Here is a 25,847-nt window from a genome sequence, read left to right on the forward strand (position 1 = left end):
ATTTTAGCTGGTGCTTTGCTAGGACCTGCATGGCAGTACTGATATGCAGGGTTGGGATTAATTACATTTCATTTCACGCCGTATAGTGTAAATGGAATGTTTCAGTTTTTCCAACCCTGCTTATTAATTCTAACGGTCCGGACGTGTCACATTGTCTTGGACGTTCTCTAGTGACAAAGAGCGGCACACGCACCATCATCACCCACATAGATGGAGATTGCAATGCGTGAACCATACTTGAACAGTTACCTGTCGATTTCCTGAGAGTGTCGCTGGTTAGAGCGGAGGTTTGCAGTTTGGACTTCAGATGAAAGTTTTCCTTCATTAGGTCAAGCATTATTTTCAGGTGGTCATTCTCGTACCGCAGTTTCTCATTCTCCAAGCGCAATGACGCACCGCCCCCCTCTGTATCCATATCCACCCAGATACACTTCTCCGACTCCAAGCGCCTACTTCAGGCGTTCAGACAATTGAGACACAACCCGCAAGTTTGTAGGTTTGTTGGTCTTATAAATAGGTTATAAATAGCATCATAATAGGGTGTCAGAACGTTCGATTTAACTTGACACCTGTGTCATAATTACACATTGAACATAATTATAGAATCTCCTTTATGATGCCTAAACAGATAGGTTATATACGTCATTCTTGACGCTCAACATTTGCATTGCATCAGGGGAAATCATTTCTCACACCATTTCTCTCCAGACTGAAAAGCTGAAAACTAGGCACAAATGTCTGGAAAAACATAATTAACAAACTGATATTCATGCTCTTGGCTTAGAAAAAAAATAATCATATCACAAAGTGCATAATCATGATTCATACACTATTAGAAACAATTTAGCAGCATCCAGTAACCATCAGCACTGATAAAAAAAGAGAAGAGAAGAGATCACAATTCAGTTTTAATTGAATAAATATCAACAAATACAGCTGCAAAGACTCACAAACATCAGAAATATCACAAAACAAATTGAATTCAAATATTATGAATTATTCACACTACACAATTGAAACCAGTCTGGATTGTGGTAAAAATGAGCACAATGAACATAAGGGAGTACTATAGAGCAGAGTTACTTGCTATGACTGTGATATGTGGTTGTTTAAAAAGTACAAAAAATGGGCAAAGAAAAACAGTAACACAATAGAAAAATACATTGCTCTGGATAAGAGCACCTGCTAGATCATGGTTACCCAAACATGGTACGTAATGACTGACAAGAGGAACTGATGATGCACCACCCAATTTAGAAATGTCACCTTGTGCATTCTACTATTACAACTAAGTTCAACGCCGGACTGAGTTCGCTAGGGGGGGGGGGAGCGGCACTGCTCTAAAAGCACAGAGGGAACCACTGCTCTAAAAGCACAGAGGGAACCACTGCTCTAAAAGCACAAAGGGAACCACGTTTAGAAGGACAGGCGACAGCAGTGTTCACCTGAGACATAGACACATAAGACGATGTGTAGCAGGTGTTGTACTAGATATGGGAACAGATTGGTAACTCCTGTAAAAACACTCCATCCTTCAATGGTTCCTTTGGAGGAAGCTCTCAGTTCCGTGCTCTTCCAACGATAGCCAGGATGTAGAGGAAGATGTTGATGATGTCAGTGTACAGGGAGAGAGCAGCAAAAACATAGTCCTCTGGACTCAGGGCATTCTCCTTGTTGCCAAGCAGCAGCTGAGTGTCCACAGCCAAGAACTGGAATCAATCACATTCAAAACAATGATCATTCTATTATCACAATTACAATTAGCATTCTACTCATTCTATTTAGCAAGACATGTGCAGTGAGAAAAGGTATTGATTTGGTCTGACAACACATGCAAAATAATGACTAAGTCTGTGTACAAAATGGCACCCTGTTCCCTATACATTGCATTATTTTGGCCAGGGCCCATCAATCAAAGCACTTGCATGAATACTTAAATCGTTGCCCTACTACCACCGCCAGTATAGTTTCTACAGGAAGAGACACCACCTATGATAATCAAGATCATTACCAAAGAAAGAGATTATAGAATGCATCCCTAATAGCACCCTTCCCTAAATAGTGCACTACGATGGTCAAAAGTTGTGCACTATAAAGAAAATAGGGTGGCATTTGTGACAAGAACTTACGCATGTGAAGAGTAGAGCGCCCAGCGAGGCATAGACCAGTTCCAGGATCTTGTTGCGGATGAAGATGCAGAGGAAGCCGAAGAGGATAAGGACAATCAGACAGACCAACAGCACACCGTGACAGGAAGTGAAGTCATACTTGGTCTGTACGGGGACATATTAGTGATTAGCCAATGAGGTGAATCTCATGTACTGTCAAACAATAATAGCATCACTAGCCTCACTAAACAGGGACAGTACCATCACTAGCCTCACTAAACAGGGACAGTACCATCACTAGCCTCACTAAACAGGGACAGTACCATCACTAGCCTCACTAAACAGGGACAGTACCATCACTAGCCTCACTGAACAGGGACAGTACCATCACTAGACTCACTGAACAGGGACAGTACCATCACTAGCCTCACTAAACAGGGACAGTACCATCACTAGACTCACTGAACAGGGACAGTACCATCACTAGACTCACTGAAAAGGGACAGTACCATACTATCCTCACTAAACAGGGACAGTACCATCACTAGCCTCACTGAACAGGGACAGTACCATCACTAGCCTCACTAAACAGGGACAGTACCATCACTAGCCTCACTAAACAGGGACAGTACCATCACTAGCCTCAGGGACAGTACCATCACTAGCCACACTAAACAGGGACAGTACCATCACTAGCCTCACTGAACAGGGACAGTACCATCACTAGCCTCACTAAACAGGGACAGTACCATCACTATCCTCACTAAACAGGGACAGTACCATCACTAACCTCACTGAACAGGGACAGTACCATCACTAACCTCACTGAACAGGGACAGTACCATCACTAGCCTCACTAAACAGGGACAGTACCATCACTAGCCTCACTAAACAGGGACAGTACCATCACTAGACTCACTAAACAGGGACAGTACCATCACTAGCCTCACTGAACAGGGACAGTACCATCACTAGCCTCACTAAACAGGGACAGTACCATCACTAGCCTCACTAAACAGGGACAGTACCATCACTAGCCTCACTAAACAGGGACAGTACCATCACTAGCCTCACTAAACAGGGACAGTACCATCACTAGCCTCACTAAACAGGGACAGTACCATCACTAGCCTCACTAAACAGGGACAGTACCATCACTAGCCTCACTGAACAGGGACAGTACCATCACTAGCCTCACTAAACATGGACAGTACCATCACTAGACTCACTAAACAGGGACAGTACCATCACTAGCCTCACTGAACATGGAGGGACAGTACCATCACTAGACTCACTAAACAGGGACAGTACCATCACTAGACTCACTAAACAGGGACAGTACCATCACTAGCCTTCATTTTTCTGAGTCTACCTTTAATTCTGCCACTGACTGGAATACACCCCCAACCCTGATAACCCTATGACATGTTGAACTGAGAGAAGAGAGTGAGAGTGAGAGTGAGAGTGAGAGAGAGAGAGAACCTGGAGAAGAGTCCCCTAAGCAAGCTGGTCCTGGGGCTCTGTTCACAAACACAAACACACCCTACAGAGCCCCAGGACAACAGCACAATTAGACCCAACCAAATCATGAGAAAACAAAAAGATAATTACTTAACACATTGGAAAGAATTAACAAAAAAACAGAGCAAACTAGAATGCTATTTGGCCCTACACAGAGAGTACACAGCGGCAGAATACCTGACCACTGTGACTGACCCAAAATTAAGGAAAGCTTTGACTATGTACAGACTCAGTGAGCATAGCCTTGCTATTGAGAAAGGCCGCCGTAGGCAGACATGGCTCTCAAGAGAAGACAGGCTATGTGCTCACTGCCCACAAAATGAGGTGGAAACTGAGCTGCACTTCCTAACCTCCTGCCCAATGTATGACCATATTAGAGAGACATATTTCCCCCAGATTACACAGATCCACAAAGAATTCGAAAACAAATCCAATTTTGAAAAACTCCCATATCTTTTGGGTGAAATTCCACAGTGTGCCATCACAGCAGCAAGATTTGTGACCTGTTGCCACGAGAAAAGGTCAACCAGTGAAGAACAAACACCATTGTAAATACAACCCATATTTATGCTTATTCATTTTATCTTGTGTCATTTAACTATTTGTACATTGTATATATATATATAATATGACATTTGTAATGTCTTTACTGTTTTGAAACTTCTGTATGTGTAATGTTTACTGTTAATTTTTGTTGTTTTTCACTTTATATATTCACTTTGTATGTTGTCTACCTCACTTGCTTTGGCAATGTTAACACATGTTTCCCATGCCAATAAAGCCCTTGAATTGAAAGAGAGGAGAGAGGAGAGAGGAGAGAGGAGAGAGGAGAGAGAGAGAGAGAGAGAGAGAGAGAGAGAGAGAGAGAGAGAGAGAGAGAGAGAGAGAGAGAGAGATGGATACAGACCTGGAGAGAGAAGATAACCACGGTGAAGCAGACAACAGCAGTGATGCCCACGGCCATGATGACTGAGTCAGTGTCGTAGAAACTAGCTATCATCCCCACCATGTAGGACATAGCCAGGGTCAGGATGGACTGGAAACACCAGAGGCAAGGAGAGTCATACAACTTTACAACTTCAACAATACTTATGCAACTTTCTATGTAGAAGTGCACATATCAACGCACACTTATAGTGAATAAGACATAATTTTTCTACTTCAATTAGATAAATGTACAGAACCGGCCCATAAAGTATAGCGACGCATACTATTCTTCATTAAGCATGCTTTTTAGTCCACGTAAAGGCTTAATCTGAGTTTAGAAAACAGGCCCATACAGTACATGATTATATAATGGTAATAATGGCCATTGAAATGAGACAGGTCTTGTTAACTTACTAGTGCAATCAGGTTCCATGGATGTTTGCGGCGAAACTCCCCACAGCAGCTGATGGTGATGAGAGAGACGAAGAAGATGCCATAGGACACCCAGTAGGTCCATGTGTTGGCCCTGACAAACACTTTGATTTCCTCCACAAAGGTGAAGACAGCCACAAAGGTGAATGTTACCATCAGCTGGACGGTCAACACCATGAAGACCTGTAGGTGGACAAGGAGACAGAGACTATTAGATACAGGATACACACACTACTAGAATTACAACTACGTAGACTCTGGGGATTGCTCTTTAAAAAACAGTTTGAAGACATTCTGTTTGATTATTATATGATGGCTATACAGATGCATGTACAACCATTTTATCTTAAGTTAATATTTTATCTTTAGTTCAAGTTTGCTTGAGGTCCTGATTTGGTGCCTCTTGTTGTCCAGGTTGTCCCTTACTTTCCGGATGAAGGCTCGTCTTATGGTCTTGTCGTCCAGTCCAGAGCCAAGAGAGAAGGAACTATTGTCACTAAAGGCTGGGGGTTGATCATCGCTGTGGTAACCAGTGTTTGGGTCTGGGAGAAAAGACAGACTCAATGCAATGCACATCAGACCACAAACACTTCCAATGTCCCTTTCTATCTATCAATGAATGATAACACACATCAGACCACCAACACTTCCAATGTCCCTTTCTTTCTATCAATGAATGATAACACACATCAGACCACCAACACTTCCAATGTCCCTTTCTATCTATCAATGAATGATAACACACATCAGACCACCAACACTTCCAATGCCCCTTTCTTTCTATCAATGAATGATAACACACATCAGACCACCAACACTTCCAATGCCCCTTTCTTTCTATCAATGAATGATAACACACATCAGACCACAAACACTTCCAATGCCCCTTTCTTTCTATCAATGAATAGTTTTTGCTCCATACTAAAAGTGCTCCATCTTGAAAACATCACTGCTGTCATGCATCGTTTTGTGGACTAATGAACACAATACTAAAAGATAGTTTGAGTGAACTATCCCTTTAACACTTGAAGTACTCACCATGATTTGGGTTGTCAAAGCCCTGACCGTAGGCCCCAGGCATGGGAGCGTAAGGTGCAGTGCCATATCCTGGGTTCCCCTGACCCTGGGAGTACATGGGCTGACCAAATGCCCCTGGCGTGGGGAAGGGCATCCCCCCTGGAGCAGGCCCTGGCCCCCCAAATGGGTTTGACATTCCCTGTGTGTTGGGTAAGGTCATCCCATATCCTGGGTTCTCCTGACCCTGGGAGTACATGGGCTGACCAAACGCCCCAGGCGTGGGGAAGGGCATCCCCCCTGGAGCAGGCCCTGGCCCCCCAAATGGGTTTGACATTCCCTGCGTGTTGGGTAAGGTCATCCCATATCCTGGTGGGCTTGGCTGCCCAAAGCCTACATTTGGGGGCTGGATGCCCCCTTCCAATGAAGAATAGATATTCCTGTCAGGTTGGGACATCACTAGGTCTGTTCCTCTCACTAGGACAGGGGTTCAAGAAGTGTTGATCTTGTCTGGACTGTAGAAACAGGGCACTAGAGACAGAGACACACAATGACGAATGACAAAGGTTACTTTTGACATTTTAGTCATTTAGCAGAAGCTCTTATTCAGAGCAATTTACAGGAGCAATTAGGGTTAAGTGCCTTGCTCAAGGGCACATCGATTTTTCACCTAGTCAGGTAGGTGGTTAGGATCCTAGTAGGTATCGCAGTAGGTTAGGATGGTAAAGGTTTTAAGAGTACATCATCTAATCTAAAAAGTGGTTTTAAAAGGAGACCAAAGTCCATCCTGGTATCCCGAGGGGATACCTGCCCCAGGATCTGTGCATTAGAGATGTCGACAGTAAGTATGATGGTTCTGCTCTCTAACGCCCAGGAAGCTCATATTCAAACTCCCATTAGACAGCTCTGCAAGCATTATGTCAAGATATGTTCCTTACTCACCAAATATCATAATTTACTCCCGTTATGGCCGGTACGTACTTCACAAAAGGTAGAAATAACAATGTACAAGCAAAGGAAAATAACTGCATATTGGACACTGACACAAACAGGAAGTACACAACAACTCAATACACTGGAGGTGCTGAAAATGACCTTTTTTTGGTTGCTTGTATTTCAATTCAGACCTTTTCTGGAAGTACATTCAGGCCGTAACAGGAGGAAATGAACACAGCTGCTGAGTGAAACTCCCTATTAGGTCAACTCGCTTGTAGAGCTGTCTAATGGGGGTTTGAATCAGTTTAGAGGCATCTCTAATGCACAGATACTGGAGCAGGGAACAGTCTATCCACCCTGTAATAACTGTGCATCACGAGGGAGGGAGGGAGGCAGGGAGGGAGGGAGGGAGGGAGGGAGGGAGGGAGGGAGGGAGGGAGGGAGGGAGGCAGGGAGGGAGGGAGCAGGGAGGCAGGAGGGAGGCAGGGAGGGAGGCAGGGAGGGAGCCATGATTCAGCAAACTATCTAGATTAGAACAATGATAAGCAAACAGCAGTGTGCTATTCATTACAATGTAAGAGCTCAAAATAATCTAACCAAAAATAACCTGTGACTGTTGATCAGTAACTAAACATGAACCGTGGTTATGGGAGAGGGGCAGTGGTACAACTTTAAGGTGTTCCTCCCCGTCCCGCTCTTATCTAGACTGTTCACAAGAATTGTCCAACAGTGTGTGATTGCGGCCTGCAATTCGGGGCATTCCTGCAACTGCAGGAACGCCCTCCACTCGAGCATTCAATTGGTTCCTGCATAAACGCCCCCCCCCCCCTCGAGCATTCAATTGGTTCCTGCATAAACGCCCCCCCCCCTCGAGCATTCAATTGGTTCCTGCATAAATGCCCCCTCGAGCATTCCATTGGTTCCTGCATAAACGCCCCCTCGAGCATTCCCATTGGTTCCTGCATAAACGCCCCCCTCGAGCATTCCCATTGGTTCCTGCATAAACGCCCCCCTCGAGCATTCAATTGGTTCCTGCATAAACGCCCCCCCTCGAGCATTCCATTGGTTCCTGCATAAACGCCCCCCCTCGAGCATTCCCATTGGTTCCTGCATAAACGCCCTCCCCCTCGAGCACTCCATTGGTTCCTGCATAAACGCCCTCCCCCTCGAGCATTCCATCGGTTCCTGAATAAACACCCCCCTCGAGCATTCCATTGGTTCCTGCATAACCCCCCCCTCGAGCATTCCATTCCATTGGTTCCTGCATAAACGCCCCCCTCGAGCATTCCATTGGTTCCTGCATAAACGCCCCCCCTCGAGCATTCCAACGTTCCGCATAAACCCCCCTCGAGCATTCCCATTGGTTCCTGCATAAACGCCCTCCCCTCGAGCACTCCATTGGTTCCTGCATAAACGCCCTCCCCTCGAGCATTCCATCGGTTCCTGAATAAACACCCCCTCGAGCATTCCATTGGTTCCTGCATAACCCCCCCCTCGAGCATTCCATTGGTTCCTGCATAAACGCCCCCCCTCGAGCATTCCATTGATTCCTGCATAAACGCCCCCCCCCCTCGAGCATTCCCATTGGTTCCTGCATAAACACCCCCCTCGAGCATGCCATCTTAATTCTTGTGTGACACTTCATATTCTGGATTTCCCCTGATTGTCAATGCGATTCCAATGTGGGTCAAAAGGGAGATAAAAGTATGATCAGAGTTTTTCAGGGGCCAAGGGCACTGTCTGCCGGTATCAAATATTATGATAACTAACCCAAGACAGATCAGAGCCTGTCGTTCCCAAATGAATCATAGTGGGCAGAACAAGCAAGGAGGTGTGCAGAGCCAAGAGCCACTTCCAGCCACTGGGCTTCCTCTCAGTGAATGTAAACACCAACCGGATGCTTCATATCTATACATCCTGTCAACTATCTGATTTATTGTTCCATCCATCCATGGTTGCCATGTTTGACATTTTCCTGAAAAATCGGGCTACTTTGAAAACGATGTCAGGGGTGAAAATGTATTGGTCGCGGGTGGAGGGCTTTTGGGATACTTCTAAATCGCATTGCGGCCGCCATGGCATATCTCTTAAACAAATATATTTCACTGTGACCTGCTGCCGCAGACTATTAGGCAGTGAGAAGGCTGTGAGTGAGTGAGTGAGTGAGTGAGTGAGTGAGTGAGTGAGTGAGTGAGTGAGTGAGTGAGTGAGTACGTGGAGAGCGCTGGTTGAGAGAGTCCGACAGCAGAGACAGAGACAGAGCAGCACACAAGCACGTTGTGACAACTTTTTACCAAGTCTATTTAGACTGGTCATTATGGAGGCACCCTTTTCCCATAAATCATTAAACACTCTAGAACTGATATAACGGAGACAAAGCATTGGAAAATGACTTTTGCCACACGAGAGCTCTTTAGATACATTTGCTCAGAAGTGGTTTAAAATAAACTGCATTCTAATGTCACCTTTCTTATGGATAAGAATGTCAAGCGAAGGGTTTCTACTCTTGCCCAGTTCTTGAAATAACAAGTCAATCTCAAAAATAGGCCATTTATAATAACAGTTTGTAGTCTTCACATCTGGCACATAATAACTGAACAATTGCCAGAAAATGGCCTAACATTCATTTGTAGAAGATAATCCAAGTGTTTCTAGCACAGAGATTGAGATCCAATACTCATCACTCAAACTAGCACAGAGATTGAGATCCAATACTCATCACTCAAACTAGCACAGAGATTGAGATCCAATACTCATCACTCAAACTAGCACAGAGATTGAGATCCAATACTCATCACTCAAACTAGCACAGAGATTGAGATCCAATACTCATCACTCAAACTAGCACAGAGATTGAGATCCAATACTCATCACTCAAACTAGCACAGAGATTGAGATCCAATACTCATCACTCAAACTCTCCTGTTGGATTTATCTATATAGTTATACACATGTGCAAACGGGATATATTTAAGAAATAAGGCACAAGGGGGTGTGATATATGGCCAATATACCACGGCTAAGGGCTGTTCTTATGCATGACGCAACACGGAGTGCCTGGATACAGCCAGTAGCTGTGGTATATTGGCCATATATCACAAAACCCAGAGTCTATTATAAACGGGTTATTATAAACTATTATAAACTGGTTACCAACATAATTAGAGCAGTAAAAATAAATGTTTTGTCATACCAGTGGTATACAGTCTGATATACCACGGCTGTCAGCCAATCAGCATTCAGGGCTCAAACCACCCAGGTTATATTTACAATTATTAACTGGGTGGTTTGAGCCCTGAATAGTGATTGGTTGAAAGCCATGGTATATCAGACGTGTACCACGGGAATGACAAAAACGTTTTACTGTTCTAATTATGTTGGTAACCAGTTTATAATAGCAATAAGGCAGGGGATTGTGGTATATGGCCAATATACCACGGCTAAAGGCTGTGTCCTAAGTACAGTCCATATACCACACCTCATCGTGCCTTATTGCTTAAGCATAGCACTCTAAACAAGTTAAATTGACATCCACTGATGAAAATGATCTGGAGAGTTTAATAAGGGCAATTTATCTTCTCTCGTGACATATTCTTAAACTCGCAATAATTATTATTTTGATGGAAAACCATAGTTTGCTTCTTAGCCTGTCAGTTAAAATTATATTCCTTAATTTGCTTAATAACTTTATAGGAAAATGATTTATTGGATAAATGTGTCAACTTCTCTCTTGCTGCAACATTTATTGGGGTCTAGTTCAGGCCTTTTGTGCAGGTTTTCATGGGTCATTGGTCGATACATTTGAGATAGATCTGGCAACCCTGGTTCCATCTGTGCAGGTTTTCATGTGTCATTGGTCTTTACATTTGAGCTAGATCTGGCAACCCTGGTTCCATCTGTGCAGGTTTTCATGTGTCATTGGTCTTTACATTTGAGCTAGATCTGGCAAACCTGGTTCCATCTGTGCAGGTTTTCATGTGTCATCTGTCTTTACATTTGAGCTAGATCATCAGACCCTGGTTCCATACAGGTTTTTAAAAAAACAAATTGGCATTATTTACATTTAAGCTAGATCTGGCAAACCTGGTACCATCTGTGCAGGTTTTCATGTGTCATTGGTCTTTACATTTGAGCTAGATCTGGCAACCCTGGTTCCATCTGTGCAGGTTTTCATGTGTCATTGGTCTTTACATTTAAGCTAGATCTGGCAAACCTGGTTCCATCTGTGCAGGTTTTCATGTGTCATTGGTCTTTACATTTGAGCTAGATCTGGCAACCCTGGTTCCATCTGTGCAGGTTTTCATGGGTGATTGGTCGATACATTTGAGCTAGATCTGGCAACCCTGGTTCCATCTGTGCAGGTTTTCATGTGTCATTGGTCTTTACATTTGAGCTAGATCTGGCAAACCTGGTACCATCTGTGCAGGTAACGTTATCCTAGTTAGCTGGATAAGCTTTCACCAAATTGTGTCGAAAAAGGGTAAATTACTGGGAGCTTCATTGTCTGTTCACAATGCACATTAGTAACATCAGATGTTAAAAATACATTTAAAAAACAAATGTGGCATTATTTAGGATGCTGAATACAGAAGATTATATTATACTAAATAAAACCATTTATTTGAACTGAGCAGAAAGTGTGGTTTCACTTGTTTTCCCCTTCTAAATTGTGTTCCTTCAACTGGTTTCGACTTCAGATCCGTGCATGTTTCATACTCTACCTGCTAAACTACCAGTCAGGTGAAACTTTTTGTCCAAAATCCTAACCATATTTGTAAGTGCTGTGTCCAGGTCGGTGTTTGAAAGCAGCGACAACGTGGGATCTTTCATTTTGCAACACATGGTGTGAAAAAGCACATGATCAAACGAAGCTTCTGACCTCATTGATGATAGTGACACATGCTTCCGCACACTGCTCCGAAGTCAGCTGCTTAGCGATTTCAACGCATGGCTCGGAGCTCCGGTATCATCACTAGCTACCGGTGTCGCCCCCGCCTGATGTGTACCGGAGTCCTAGCTATCGTTAGCTGGCTACCTATCCCGCCTGATGTGTACCGGAGTCCTAGCTATCATTAGCTGGCTACCTATCCCGCCTGATGTGTACCGGAGTCCTAGCTATCATTAGCTGGCTACCTATCCTGCCTGATGTGTACCGGAGCCCTAGCTATCATTAGCTGGCTACCTATCCTGCCTGATGTGTACCGGAGCCCTAGGTAGCTAGCTAGAAGCCAGTGTCCTTCGGCTTCGCTAACGCCTGCCCTCACCGTTAACAGCACTGCGGGAAAACAGTCCCGGTCAGGCGGGGGTGAAGGACACTGACACTGTCTACCGTTGTCCTAGCTACCCGCCTCTTTTGTGGGGTTTATCAACGTTTGGCATCCAACGTTATGGTGCGTTACCGTTAACTACTGTACTGGAGCGCCTGCCTCTGTACCTGAGTCCTAGTTAATAAATAAATAAAAAGTACCATTAGAAGAAGTACACTACATTACCAAGAGTATGTGGACACCTGCTCGTCTGACATCTCATTCCAAAATCATGGGCATTAATATAGAGTTGGTCCCCCATTGCGGCTATAACAGTCTCCACTCTTCTGTGAAGGCTTTCCACTAGATGTTGGAACATTGCTGCAGGGTTTTGCTTCCATTCAGCCACAAGAGCATTAGTGAGGTCCGGGACTGATGTTGGGCGATTAGGCCTGGCTCGCAGTTGGCGTTCCAATTCATCCTAAAGGTGTTCGATGGGGTTGAGGTCAGGGCTCTGTGGGCCTATCAAGTTCTTCCACAATGATCGACAAACCATTGTTGTATGGACCTCACTTTTATGCACTTGGGCATTGTCATGCTGAAACAGGAAAGGGCCTTCCCCAAACTGTTGCCACAAAGTTGGAAGCACAAACTTGTCTAGAATGTCATTGTATGCTGTAGAGTTAAGATTTCCCTTCACTGGAGCTAAGGGGCCTAGCCCAAACCATGAAAAACTGACCCAGACCATTATTCCTCCTCCACCAAACTTTACAGTTGGCACTATGCATTCGGGCAAGTAACGTTCTCGTGGCATCCACCAAACCAGATCCACCTGACATCCTCCAGATTCGTCCGTAGGACTGGCAAATGGTGAAGCGGGATTCATCACCCTAGAAAATGCATTTCCAATTGTAGCGAGCTTTACACCACTCCAGCTGACGCTTGCCATTGCACATGTTTATCTTAGGTTTAGCTGCTCGGCCATGAAAACCTATTTCATGAAACTCCTGACGAACAGTTCTTGTGCTAATGTTGTTTCCAGAGGCAGTTTGGAACTCGTTAGTGAGTGTTGCAACTGAGGACAGAGATGTTTTACACGCTGCGACTTGGCGGTCCCCTTCTGTGGCCTTTTTTTCCTACCACTTCACGGCTGAGCCGTTGTTGCTCCTAGATATTTCCACTTCACAATAACAGCACTTACAGTTGACCAGAGCAGAAATGTGATGAACTGACTTGTTGGAAAGGTGGCATCCTATGACAGTGCCATGTTGAAAGTCACTGAACTGTTCAGGAAGGCCTTTCTATGGGGGCGGCAGGTAGCCTAGTGGTTAGAGCGCTGGGCCAGTAATCGAAAGTTTGCTGACAAGGTACAAATCTGTAGTTCTTCTCCTGAACAAGACAGTTAACCCACTGTTCCCCAGGAGGCCGTCATAGTAAATTAGAATTTGTTCTTAACTGACTTGCCTAGTTATATTTAAAAAATCTACTGCCAATGTTTGTCTATGAAGATTGCATGGCTGTGTGCTTGATTATATACACCCGTCAGCAATGTTTGTGACTGAAAAAAACGAATCCACTCATTTGTAGAGGTGTCCACATACTTTTGTATATTATATTAAGAGAGAGGTGCAAATGCAGGAACGACCCTAATTGGTGTCCGCAATTGCACCCTTCTACCAATAATAACTTTCACTGGCAAGATTTAATTGTTACAAGATTCATGAGCTCAGATCTAGGATCAGTATAGTCGACTATGGAGAGTTATTACTGCGCCATAGACAACCGTTGTTGTTTTGTAGAAGTGGAAAACTATAACAGGCTGTACAAAATTATATATATATAATCCCATTGCAACAAACATCTCAGTCTCATATTACCGGTATTCTCCGTCGATGAAGTTTGAAAGTTTTCCGTAAGCGTTTTCCAAGTTGCTCCCAGTTTGAAAGACAGTCGCCTGAACAGCTATAAAGGAAAGACGAAAATTACTTTCCTTTTCGGTAGACGATATTTGTTCCGCTAAATCCTGCGTTACATGTTTCAGTCCAAGAGGTCATGCGCGCCCCTTGAGGTACGTCATTTCTCGAATGAACTGTCACTCTGTTTCAGCCCTGCTGCCATCAGATGGCGCGATTATTCCTTACGTGGCAATTACAAAAGACGTGAGGAATAGTAGCGCCATCTGGCGGCAGCGGGGCTCGACCACATGTCAACATAGGGCCAATGATGAGTAAATATTATAACTTGATGGTTAAAGGTCCAATACAGCCGTTTTTCTATATTAAATCATATATCCCTAACAATTAAGTATCTTACTGTGATTGTTTTCTATTGAAATTGTCAAAAAGAAACAAAGATAGCTTCTTAGAGAAGAGAAATTCCTCAAACAACAATTTTAGCTTGGACTGTCTGGGAGTGGTCTGAGTGGGTAGGAGAAAACTGAAAACGATCTGTTATTGGCAGAGATGTTTGGAACTCTCTTTCTTATTGGTCAACAAATGTACCACGTGGTGATGTCAGCAGGCAGACCAAAACTCCATCCCACAACAACAGGCTGAAATTTCAGGCAGTCTTTTCAAACAGCTCTTGCACTAAAAGAGCATTATCATAATTTTCACAATTTCACAGTATAATTCCAACCTGGAAATAAAATACAGGGAAATCATGTTTTTGACTGCACTGGGCCTTTAACAAAAAGTACTTTCAATAATAGCTTTTTATTTATGAGGATGAATAAATTAGTGCCCAATTAATTATTATTATTATTCTTTTAAAGTAAAAGTCTAAAAGTCTAAATGGCCAAAAGTCCACTAGATGTCCACTAGATGTCAGCATGTCACATCTGAACACACACACACACACACACACACACACACACACACACACACACACACACACACACACACACACACACACACACACACACACACACACACACACACACACACACACACACACACACAGACCTCAGCTCTCTCCCCTACAACTCTGTTCTTCAGTCATCTACAACTCTGTCCAGTCTTGGCGTCAGGGTACAGGCTTAATTGCTTTAGCCCAGTATTAACACAACTAATTCAATGAACTGACCACAAGCTCAGCATTCAGTTGAATTGAAGGACACTGACCAAGTCTAACTCTTTCTCACATGGATCAGAATGGAGAAATGAAGACATTTTCAAGGGCTTTTGTTGTTCATCCCTCCCATTGAGTATGGTAGAGGCCTCTAGTGGACAAAAAACACTTTTAGCATGGGCAGCATCATTGAGGGCTTCCAGCACGCTTCCACCATTTTAAAGTAGTAAAGTAGTCAACTAGGTGGGTATTCTTATGGGTTGTAGCCTAAATGGTGCTGCCCATGCTGTCAAAGACACTACTATGGCACAGATATAAAGAGGACACCTCTATCTATCTTTATGCTCCTTCCACTGACGAGGGCCTGTAGGCCACCACCTGCCCTGTGCCTGCACACACTCAGACACTGAGGAGGGCCTGTAGGCCACCACCTGTCCCCCCTGTGCCTGCACACACTCAGACACTGAGGAGGGCCTGTAGGCCACCACCTGTCCCCCCCTGTGCCTGCACACACTCAGACACTGAGGAGGGCCTGTAGGCCACCACCTGTCCCCCCCTGTGCCTGCACACACTCCTTCCACTGAGGAGGGCCTGTAGGCCACCACCTGTCCCCCCCTGTGCCTGCACACACTCAGACACTGACGAGGGCCTGTAGGCCACCACCTGTCCCCCCCTGTGCCTGCACACACTCAGACACTGAGGCCTGACAGGTGACATTCTGCAGCTGCCTAATAGGGTTCAGCTGTCGTAAAAATGGGGACAAGCGTGACCAACTCACGGCCTCACAAAATGTAACTCCATGAAAATGAACAATAATGTATGTATTGTAACTGTTAAATGCAGATAGAACATTATATAGCATGTCCTCTATTCCACTGAAACTGTCAGACTAATGGTAAAGCTGACATGGCCATCAGTGGTCTTAACTTTATTCCCACATTGAAGTTCCTATCTGCCTGGAATTCAAAAGGATTCTAAACAGGTGGAAACAGGGGAAAGAGGTGTTCCCAGGATCCTCTCTGTCTATCTGATTGGTCAAGTCGCAGGTTTTGCAGCTTCATTTGTTCCTGCCTGGTTGCTCTCCATACGCACACACACACACACACACACACACACACACACACACACACACACACACACACACACACACACACACACACACACACACACACACACACACACACACACACACACACACACACACACACACACACACACACACACACACACACACACAGAGCTAACCTTTACCTGCTCTTCCTGACTGACCACAGCAGGGAATGTAATGTAGGAACCAATCAACCATCTCATAGGATTCAAAACCATGAATGAAGTCAAAGCCCCATTAGAAAGGGTTTCTGTATCCAGTATAGTGAACTTCATTATGCAGATGAGTGTTAATAGAAGCGTGGATGTTTATCATAAGGATCTGGTAAAGATGATATGGTATATATTTTACATTGGTCAACTGATATGTTTTGATGAAATACTCAGTAGAGAGTTGTAGCTGTCAGAGAGACTTGTGGCAGCAAGTTGGCAGACCAAGGACCCTTCTAGGAGGGGTTGAGAGATCAGACTACATCCCAAGTGGCACCCTATTCCCTATGTAGTGCACTAGTTTTAACCAGGTACCAATATAGGGGTTACTGTAGGGTGCCATTTGGGATGCATTCATCAGGGGATAGAATTCACCTACTTACCATTCTAGGAACATAGCAGGTTCATGTTTCAGAGGTGATCTACATTATTAACAAGAGAGGGGATAATGTAATCAGCAAGATTCAGTTATCTCTCAAGAGAGGGGGATAATGTAATCAGCAAGATTCAGTTATCTCTCAAGAGAGGGGGATAATGTAATCAGCAAGATTCAGTTATCTCTCAAGAGAGGGGAATAATGTAATCAGCAAGATTCAGTTATCTCTCAAGAGAGGGGAATAATGTAATCAGCAAGATTCAGTTATCTCTCAAGAGAGGGGGATAATGTAATCAGCTAGATTCAGTTATCTCTCAAGAGAGGGGGATAATGTAATCAGCAAGATTCAGTTATCTCTCAAGAGAGGGGGATAATGTAATCAACAAGCCTCAGAATCTCTCCAGTTTGAGAGTTAATGTTTAGACTAGAGGACACCAACCAAGATTTTTTATTCTTCAGATTATCATGTGAAGTAATAATACAAGTTGTCTAGTTCAGCTTCCTCTTCCTGGTTTTTAGTTTGTTTTGATTTGTCAGGCCAATCATATATCACCTAAACAGCAGTGTCATGAACAGCATGGGAATGTAGCACCATGGACAGCAACCAAACTGGCAAACTAAGACATTCAAATTCCACATAGAAATGAACTAGACACGGACTCATCTGAATTAATTTGAGTTAAATTTAGAATTGAGTCTTAGAATACATTTTGAAGAGAAACATTTTGGAGGAGACTTCAGTCCACCGTTGTTCAGCCCGGACACACGTAGCCAGAGATGGTCTGATGGTGAAGAGCGGAGTAGTGTCTCTTACAGTTGGAACATTCTTTGGAAGTGAATGTATTTTCCCACCTGTCCCCATCTTCAGCTGTCCAAACTCTATAACATTGTCTGCTTCCTAAATGGCCCCCTATTCCCTATACAGTGCACTAGTTTCAACCAGGGCTCATTGGGTTCTGGTCTAAAGTAGTACACTATATAGGGAACAGGGTGCCATTTGGGACGAAGGCTCTGACTGGATCAGTGCACGGCTGTTTCCCTCTAAAGAGTCTCTCACCCTGACTGTGTCCTTCACATGTCACTGGACTTCCTGTCACTGGACCCCTCTATGTACATTGTATGGCCTACCTACCCTGTACCTCCAATACGTTCCTATGATAAGGCAAGGTTTCTTCTAGCCTACCCTGTACCTCCAATACGTTCCCTATGATAAGGCAAGGTTTCTTCTAGCCTACCCTGTACCTCCAATACGTTCCCTATGATAAGGCAAGGTTTCTTCTAGCCTACCCTGTACCTCCAATACGTTCCCTATGATAAGGTTTCTTCAGCCTACCCTGGTTTCTTCTAGCCTACCCTGTACCTCCAATACGTTCCCTATGATAAGACAAGGTTTCTTCTAACCTACCCTGTACCTCCAATACGTTCCCTATGATAAGACAAGGTTTCTTCTAGCCTACCCTGTACCTCCAATACGTTCCCTATGATAAGGCAAGGTTTCTTCTAGCCTACCCTGTACCTCCAATACCAGGTTTCTTCTAGCCTACCCTGTTCCCTATGATAAGGCAAGGTTTCTTCTAGCCTACCCTGTACCTCCAATACGTTCCCTATGACCTCCAGCCTACCCTGTACCTCCAATTCCCTATGATAAGACAAGGTTTCTTCTAGCCTACCCTGTACCTCCATGATAGGTTTCTTCTAGTTCCCTATGATAAGACAAGGTTTCTTCTAGCCTACCCTGTACCTCCAATACGTTCCCTATGATAAGACAAGGTTTCTTCTAGCCTACCCCTGTACCTCCAATACGTTCCCTATGATAAGGCAAGGTTTCTTCTAGCCTACCCTGTACCTCCAATACGTTCCCTATGATAAGGCAAGGTTTCTTCTAGCCTACCCTGTACCTCCAATATGATAAGGTTTCTTCAAGGTTTCCGTTCCCTATGATAGTTTCTTCTAGCCTACCCTGTACCTCCAATACGTTCCCTATGATAAGACAAGGTTTCTTCTAGCCTACCCTGTACCTCCAATACGTTCCCTATGATAAGGCAAGGTTTCTCTAACCTACCCTGTACCTACGTTCCCTATGATAAGGCAAGGTTTCTTCTAGCCTACCCTGTACCTATGATCCAAGGTTTCTTCTAGCCTACCCTGTACCTCCAATACGTTCCCTATGATAAGACAAGGTTTCTTCTAGCCTACCCTGTACCTCCAATACGTTCCCTATGATAAGGCAAGGTTTCTTCTAGCCTACCCTGTACCTCCAATACGTTCCCTATGATAAGGCAAGGTTTCTTCTAGCCTACCCTGTACCTCCAATACGTTCCCTATGATAAGGCAAGGTTTACCCTGTAACTCTAGTTCCCTGATAACCCTGCCTACCTCCATGATACGTTCCTATGATAAGGCAAGGTTTCTTCTAGCCTACCCTGTACCTCCAATACGTTCCCTATGATAAGGCAAGGTTTCTTCTAGCCTACCGTGTACCTCCAATACGTTCCCTATGATAAGGCAAGGTTTCTTCTAGCCTACCCTGTCCCTCCAATACGTTCCCTATGATAAGGCAAGGTTTCTTCTAGCCTACCCTGTTCCTCCAATACGTTCCCCATGATAAGGCAAGGTTTCTTCTAGCCTACCCTGTACCTCCAATACGTTCCCTATGATAAGGCAAGGTTTCTTCTAGCCTACCCTGTAACTCCAATACGTTCCCTATGATAAGGCAAGGTTTCTTCTAGCCTACCCTGTACCTCCAATACGTTCCCTATGATAAGGCAAGGTTTCTTCTAGCCTACCCTGTAACTCCAATACGTTCCCTATGATAAGGCAAGGTTTCTTTTAAAAAAAAATTTTTTTATTTTTTCCTCGACTTTTTCACTCCGGACGCTTTATCTGGACACGATTCGTCAGGACCTCCAACAGCCGAAGCTAAGTAGTAACATTAACATGATGCCTTCTAATTGCAGCCGCTGTGCTCGCCTTACGGCGAGGATAGCTGTACTGCAAGCCCAGCTTCAGACGCAATCGTTAGGCAAGGGTAATTTCAGTGTAGGAAAGGATGAAACAGCGTCTGTGCCACCAGTAAGTACAGATAGTAGTATAAATCCCCTGGCACAGTCCCCGCAGCCGGACAACTTTCTCACGGTTTCTGGAAGGAAATGCTGTAGGAACGCTCAACCGGTGTCGCTCATTCAGCAGACAGAAACTTTCAACCGGTTCTCCCCATTAAGCAGCGGGTCGGTGTCAGAGGCCGAGTCTTCTCTGGTCTCTACTCCTCCCGTTACGGGTCTGAGACGCCGAAGCTTCCCACCATTAGCTCTGACAAATTGAAAACTCTAGTCATTGGCGACTCCATTACCCGCAGTATTAGACTTAAAGCGAATCATCCAGCGATCATACACTGTTTACCCGGGGGCAGGGCTACCGACGTTAAGGCTAATCTGAAGATGGTGCTGGCTAAAGCTAAAACTGGCGAGTGTAGAGAGTATAGAGATATTGTTATCCACGTCGGCACCAACGATGTTAGGATGAAACAGTCAGAGATCACCAAGCGCAACATAGCTTCTGCGTGCATATCAGCTAGAAAGATGTGTCGGCATCGAGTAATTGTCTCTGGCCCCCTCCCAGTTAGGGGAGTGATGAGCTCTACAGCAGAGTCTCACAACTCAATCGCTGGTTGAAAACTGTTTTCTGCCCCTCCCAAAAGATAGAATTTGTAGATAATTGGCCCTCTTTCTGGGACTCGCCCACAAACAGGACCAAGCCTGACCTGCTGAGGAGTGACGGACTCCATCCTAGCTGGAGGGGTGCTCTCATCTTATCTGCCAACATAGACAGGGCTCTAACTCCTCTAGCTCCACAATGAAATAGGGTGCAGGCCAGGCAGCAGGCTATTAGCCAGCCTGCCAGCATAGTGGAGTCTGCCACTAGCATAGTTAGTGTAGTCAGCTCAGCTATCACCATTGAGACCGTGTCTGTGCCTCGACCTGGGTTGGGCAAAACTAAACATGGCGGTGTTCGCCTTAGCAATCTCACTAGGATAAAGACCACCTCCATTCCTGTCATTACTGAAAGAGATCATGATACCTCACATCTCAAAATAGGGCTACTTAATGTTAGATCCCTTACTTCAAAGGCAATTATAGTCAATGAACTAATCACTGATCATAATCTTGATGTGATTGGCCTGACTGAAACATGGCTTAAGCCTGATGAATTTACTGTGTTAAATGAGGCCTCACCTCCTGGCTACACTAGTGACCATATCCCCGTGCATCCCGCAAAGGCGGAGGTGTTGCTAACATTTACGATAGCAAATTTCAATTTACAAAAAAAAAAAATGACGTTTTCGTCTTTTGAGCTTCTAGTCATGAAATCTATGCAGCCTACTCAATCACTTTTTATAGCTACTGTTTACAGGCCTCCTGGGCCATATACAGCGTTTCTCACTGAGTTCCCTGAATTCCTATCAGACCTTGTAGTCATTGCAGATAATATTCTAATCTTTGGTGACTTTAATATTCACATGGAAAAGTCCACAGACCCACTCCAAAAGGCTTTTGGAGCCATCATCGACTCAGTGGGTTTTGTCCAACATGTCTCTGGACCCACTCACTCTCACAGTCATACGCTGGACCTAGTTTTGTCCCATGGAATAAATGTTGTGGATCTTAATGTTTTTCCTCATAATCCTGGACTATCAGACCACCATTTTATTACGTTTGCAATTGCAACAAATAATCTGCTCAGACCCCAACCAAGGAACATCAAAAGTCGTGCTATAAATTCACAGACAACACAAAGATTCCTTGATGCCCTTCCAGACTCCCTCTGCCTACCCAAGGACGCCAGAGGACAAAAATCCGTTAACCACCTAACTGAGGATCTCAATTTAACCTTGCGCAATACCCTAGATGCAGTTGCACCCCTAAAAACTAAAAAAATGTCTCATAAGAAACTAGCTCCATGGTACACAGAAAATACCCGAGCTCTGAAGCAAGCTTCCAGAAAATTGGAACGGAAATGGCGCCACACCAAACTGGAAGTCTTCCGACTAGCTTGGAAGGATGGTACCGTGCAGTACCGAAGAGCCCTTACTGCTGCTCGATCGTCCTATTTTTCTAACTTAATTGAGGAAAATAAGAACAATCCGAAATTCCTTTTTGATACTGTGGCAAAGCTAACTAAAAAGCAGCATTCCCCAAGAGAGGATGACTTGCACTTTAGCAGTGATAAATTCATGAACTTCTTTGAGGAAAAGATTATGATTATTAGAAAGCAAATTACGGACTCCTCTTTAAACCTGCGTATTCCTCCAAACCTCAGTTGTCCTGAGTCTGCACAACTCTGCCAGGACCTAGGATCAAGAGAGACGCTCAAGTGTTTTAGTACTATATCTCTTGACACAATGATGAAAATAATCATGGCCTCTAAACCTTCAAGCTGTATACTGGACCCTATTCCAACTAAACTACTGAAAGAGCTGCTTCCTGTGCTTGGCCCTCCTATGTTGAACATAATAAACGGCTCTCTATCCACTGGATGTGTACCAAACTCACTAAAAGTGGCAGTAATAAAGCTCTCTTGAAAAAGCCAAACCTTGACCCAGAAAATATAAAAAACTATCGGCCTATATCGAATCTTCCATTCCTCTCAAAGATTTTAGAGAAGGCTGTTGCGCAGCAACTCACTGCCTTCCTGAAGACAAACAATGTATACGAAATGCTTCAGTCTGGTTTTAGACCCCATCATAGCACTGAGACGGCACTTGTGAAGGTGGTAAATGACATTTTGATGGCATCGGACCGAGGCTCTGCATCTGTCCTCGTGCTCCTAGACCTTAGTGCTGCTTTTGATACCATCGATCACCACATTCTTTTGGAGAGATTGGAAACCCAAATTGGTCTACACGGACATGTTCTGGCCTGGTTTAGGTCTTATCTGTCGGAAAGATATCAGTTTGTCTCTGTGAATGGTTTGTCCTCTGACAAATCAACTGTACATTTCGGTGTTCCTCAAGGTTCTGTTTTAGGACCACTATTGTTTTCACTATATATTTTACCTCTTGGGGATGTTATTCGAAAACATAATGTAAACTTTCACTGCTATGCGGATGACACACAGCTGTACATTTCAATGAAACATGGTGAAGCACCAAAATTGCCCTCGCTAGAAGCATGTGTTTCAGACATAAGGAAGTGGATGGCTGCAAACTTTCTACTATTAAACTCGGACAAAACAGAGATGCTTGTTCTAGGTCCCAAGAAACAAAGAGATCTTCTGTTGAATCTGACAATTAATCTTAATGGTTGTACAGTCGTCTCAAATAAAACTGTGAAGGACCTCGGCGTTACTCTGGACCCTGATCTCTCTTTTGAAGAACATATCAAGACCATTTCGAGGACAGCTTTTTTCCATCTACGTAACATTGCAAAAATCAGAAACTTTCTGTCCAAAAATGATGCAGAAAAATTAATCCATGCTTTTGTCACTTCTAGGTTAGACTACTGCAATGCTCTATTTTCCGGCTACCCGGATAAAGCACTAAATAAACTTCAGTTAGTGCTAAATACGGCTGCTAGAATCCTGACTAGAACCAAAAAATTTGATCATATTACTCCAGTGCTAGCCTCTCTACACTGGCTTCCTGTCAAAGCAAGGGCTGATTTCAAGGTTTTACTGCTAACCTACAAAGCATTACATGGGCTTGCTCCTACCTACCTCTCTGATTTGGTCCTGCCGTACATACCTATACGTACGCTACGGTCACAAGACGCAGGCCTCCTAATTGTCCCTAGAATTTCTAAGCAAACAGCTGGAGGCAGGGCTTTCTCCTATAGAGCTCCATTTTTATGGAACGGTCTGCCTACCCATGTCAGAGACGCAAACTCGGTCTCAACCTTTAAGTCTTTACTGAAGACTCATCTCTTCAGTGGGTCATATGATTGAGTGTAGTCTGGCCCAGGAGTGGGAAGGTGAACGGAAAGGCTCTGGAGCAACGAACCGCCCTTGCTGTCTCTGCCTGGCCGGTTCCCCGTTTTCCACTGGGATTCTCTGCCTCTAACCCTGTTACGGGGCTGAGTCACTGGCTTGCTGGGGCTCTCTCGTGCCGTCCCTGGGGGATGCGTCACCTGGGTGGGTTGATTCACTGTTGTGGTCGGCCTGTCTGGGTTCCCCCCCACCCCTTGGGTTGTACCGTGTCGGAGATCTTTGTGGGCTATACTCGGCCTTGTCTCAGGATGGTAAGTTGGTGGTTGAAGATTTCCCTCTAGTGGTGTGGGGGCTGTGCTTTGGCAAAGTGGGTGGGGTTATATCCTTCCTGTTTGGCCCTGTCCGGGGGTGTCCTCGGATGGGGCCACAGTGTCTCCTGACCCCTCCTGTCTCAGCCTCCAGTATTTATGCTGCAGTAGTTTATGTGTCGGGGGCTAGGGTCAGTTTGTTTATCTGGAGTACTTCTCCTGTCCTATTCGGTGTCCTGTGTAAATCTAAGTGTGCGTTCTCTAATTCTCTCCTTCTCTCTTTCTTTCTCTCTCTCGGAGGACCTGAGCCCTAGAACCATGCCCCAGGACTACCTGACATGATGACTCCTTGCTGTCCCCAGTCCACCTGGCCATGCTGCTGCTCCAGTTTCAACTGGCCTGGGCCCTAGGACCATGTCCCAGGACTACCTGACATGAGGACTCCTTGCTGTCCCCAGTCCACCTGGCCATGCTCCTGCTCCAGTTTCAACTGTTCTGCCTTACTATTATTCAACCATGCTGGTCATTTATGAACATTTGAACATCTTGGCCACGTTCTGTTATAATCTCCACCTGGCACAGCCAGAAGAGGACTGGCCACCCCACATATGCTCTCTCTAATTCTCTCTTTCTTTCTCTCTCTCGGAGGACCTGAGCCCTAGGACCGTGCCCCAGGACTACCTGACATGATGGCTCCTTGCTGTCCCCAGTCCATCTGACTGTGCTGCTGCTCCAGTTTCAACTGTTCTGCCTTATTATTATTTGACCATGCTGGTCATTTATGAACATTTGAACATCTTGGTCATGTTCTGTTATAATCTCTACCCGGCACAGCCAGAAGAGGACTGGCCACCCCACATAGCCCGGTTCCTCTCTAGGTTTCTTCCTAGGTTTTGGCCTTTCTAGGGAGTTTTTCCTAGCCACCGTGCTTTTACACCTGCATTGTTTGCTGTTTGGGGTTTTAGGCTGGGTTTCTGTACAGCACATTTGATTTGTTTCTTCTAGCCTACCCTGTACCTCCAATACGTTCCCTATGATAAGGCAAGGTTTCCTCTAGCCTACCCTGTAACTCCAATACGTTCCCTATGATAAGGCAAGGTTTCTTCTAGCCTACCCTGTAACTCCAATACGTTCCCTATGATAAGGCAAGGTTTCCTCTAGCCTACCCTGTAACTCCAATACATTCCCTATGATAAGACAAGGTTTCTTCTAGCCTACCCTGTACCTCCAATACGTTCCCTATGATAAGACAAGGTTTCTTCTAGCCTACCCTGTACCTCCAATACGTTCCCTATGATAAGACAAGGTTTCTTCTAACCTACCCTGTAACTCCAATACGTTCCCTATGATAAGACAAGGTTTCTTCTAGCCTACCCTGTACCTCCAATACGTTCCCTATGATAAGACAGGTTTCTTCTAGCCTACCCTGTACCTCCAATACGTTCCCTATGATAAGGCAGGTTTCTTCTAGGTTTCTTCTAGCCTACCCTGTACCTCCAATACGTTCCCTATGATAAGACAAGGTTTCCTCTAGTTCCCTACCCTCCAATACGTTCCCTATGATAAGACAAGGTTTCTCTAACCTACCCTGTAACTCCTCCAATACGTTCCCTATGATAAGACAAGGTTTCTTCTAGCCTACCCTGTACCTCCAATACGTTCCCTATGATAA

General features: G+C 44.7%; 1 protein-coding gene across 2 annotated transcripts; it reads right to left on the reverse strand.

Moving 5' to 3' along the window:
- Positions 1-895: 895 nt before the first annotated feature.
- Positions 896-14,269, reverse strand: LOC124023907 (protein lifeguard 1-like). 2 transcript variants are annotated; one of them, XM_046338072.1, is made up of 8 exons: positions 14,062-14,266; positions 6,343-6,533; positions 6,027-6,204; positions 5,415-5,530; positions 4,971-5,171; positions 4,537-4,665; positions 2,130-2,273; positions 896-1,709 (listed from the first exon to the last, which is right to left on the reverse strand). In XM_046338072.1, exons 2-8 carry the CDS (start codon positions 6,457-6,459, stop codon positions 1,560-1,562), a joined length of 1,035 nt encoding a protein of 344 aa, XP_046194028.1. In that variant the 5' UTR covers positions 6,460-6,533; positions 14,062-14,266; the 3' UTR covers positions 896-1,559. The 2 variants fall into 2 exon arrangements, with proteins under 2 accessions (XP_046194028.1, XP_046194027.1); XM_046338071.1 differs by having other exon boundaries at positions 6,027-6,533; positions 14,062-14,269.
- Between the last annotated feature and the right edge of the window lie 11,578 nt (positions 14,270-25,847).

This window comes from Oncorhynchus gorbuscha, unplaced genomic scaffold (genome assembly GCF_021184085.1).
Source record: "Oncorhynchus gorbuscha isolate QuinsamMale2020 ecotype Even-year unplaced genomic scaffold, OgorEven_v1.0 Un_scaffold_1717, whole genome shotgun sequence".
NCBI classification, from domain to species: domain Eukaryota; kingdom Metazoa; phylum Chordata; class Actinopteri; order Salmoniformes; family Salmonidae; genus Oncorhynchus; species Oncorhynchus gorbuscha.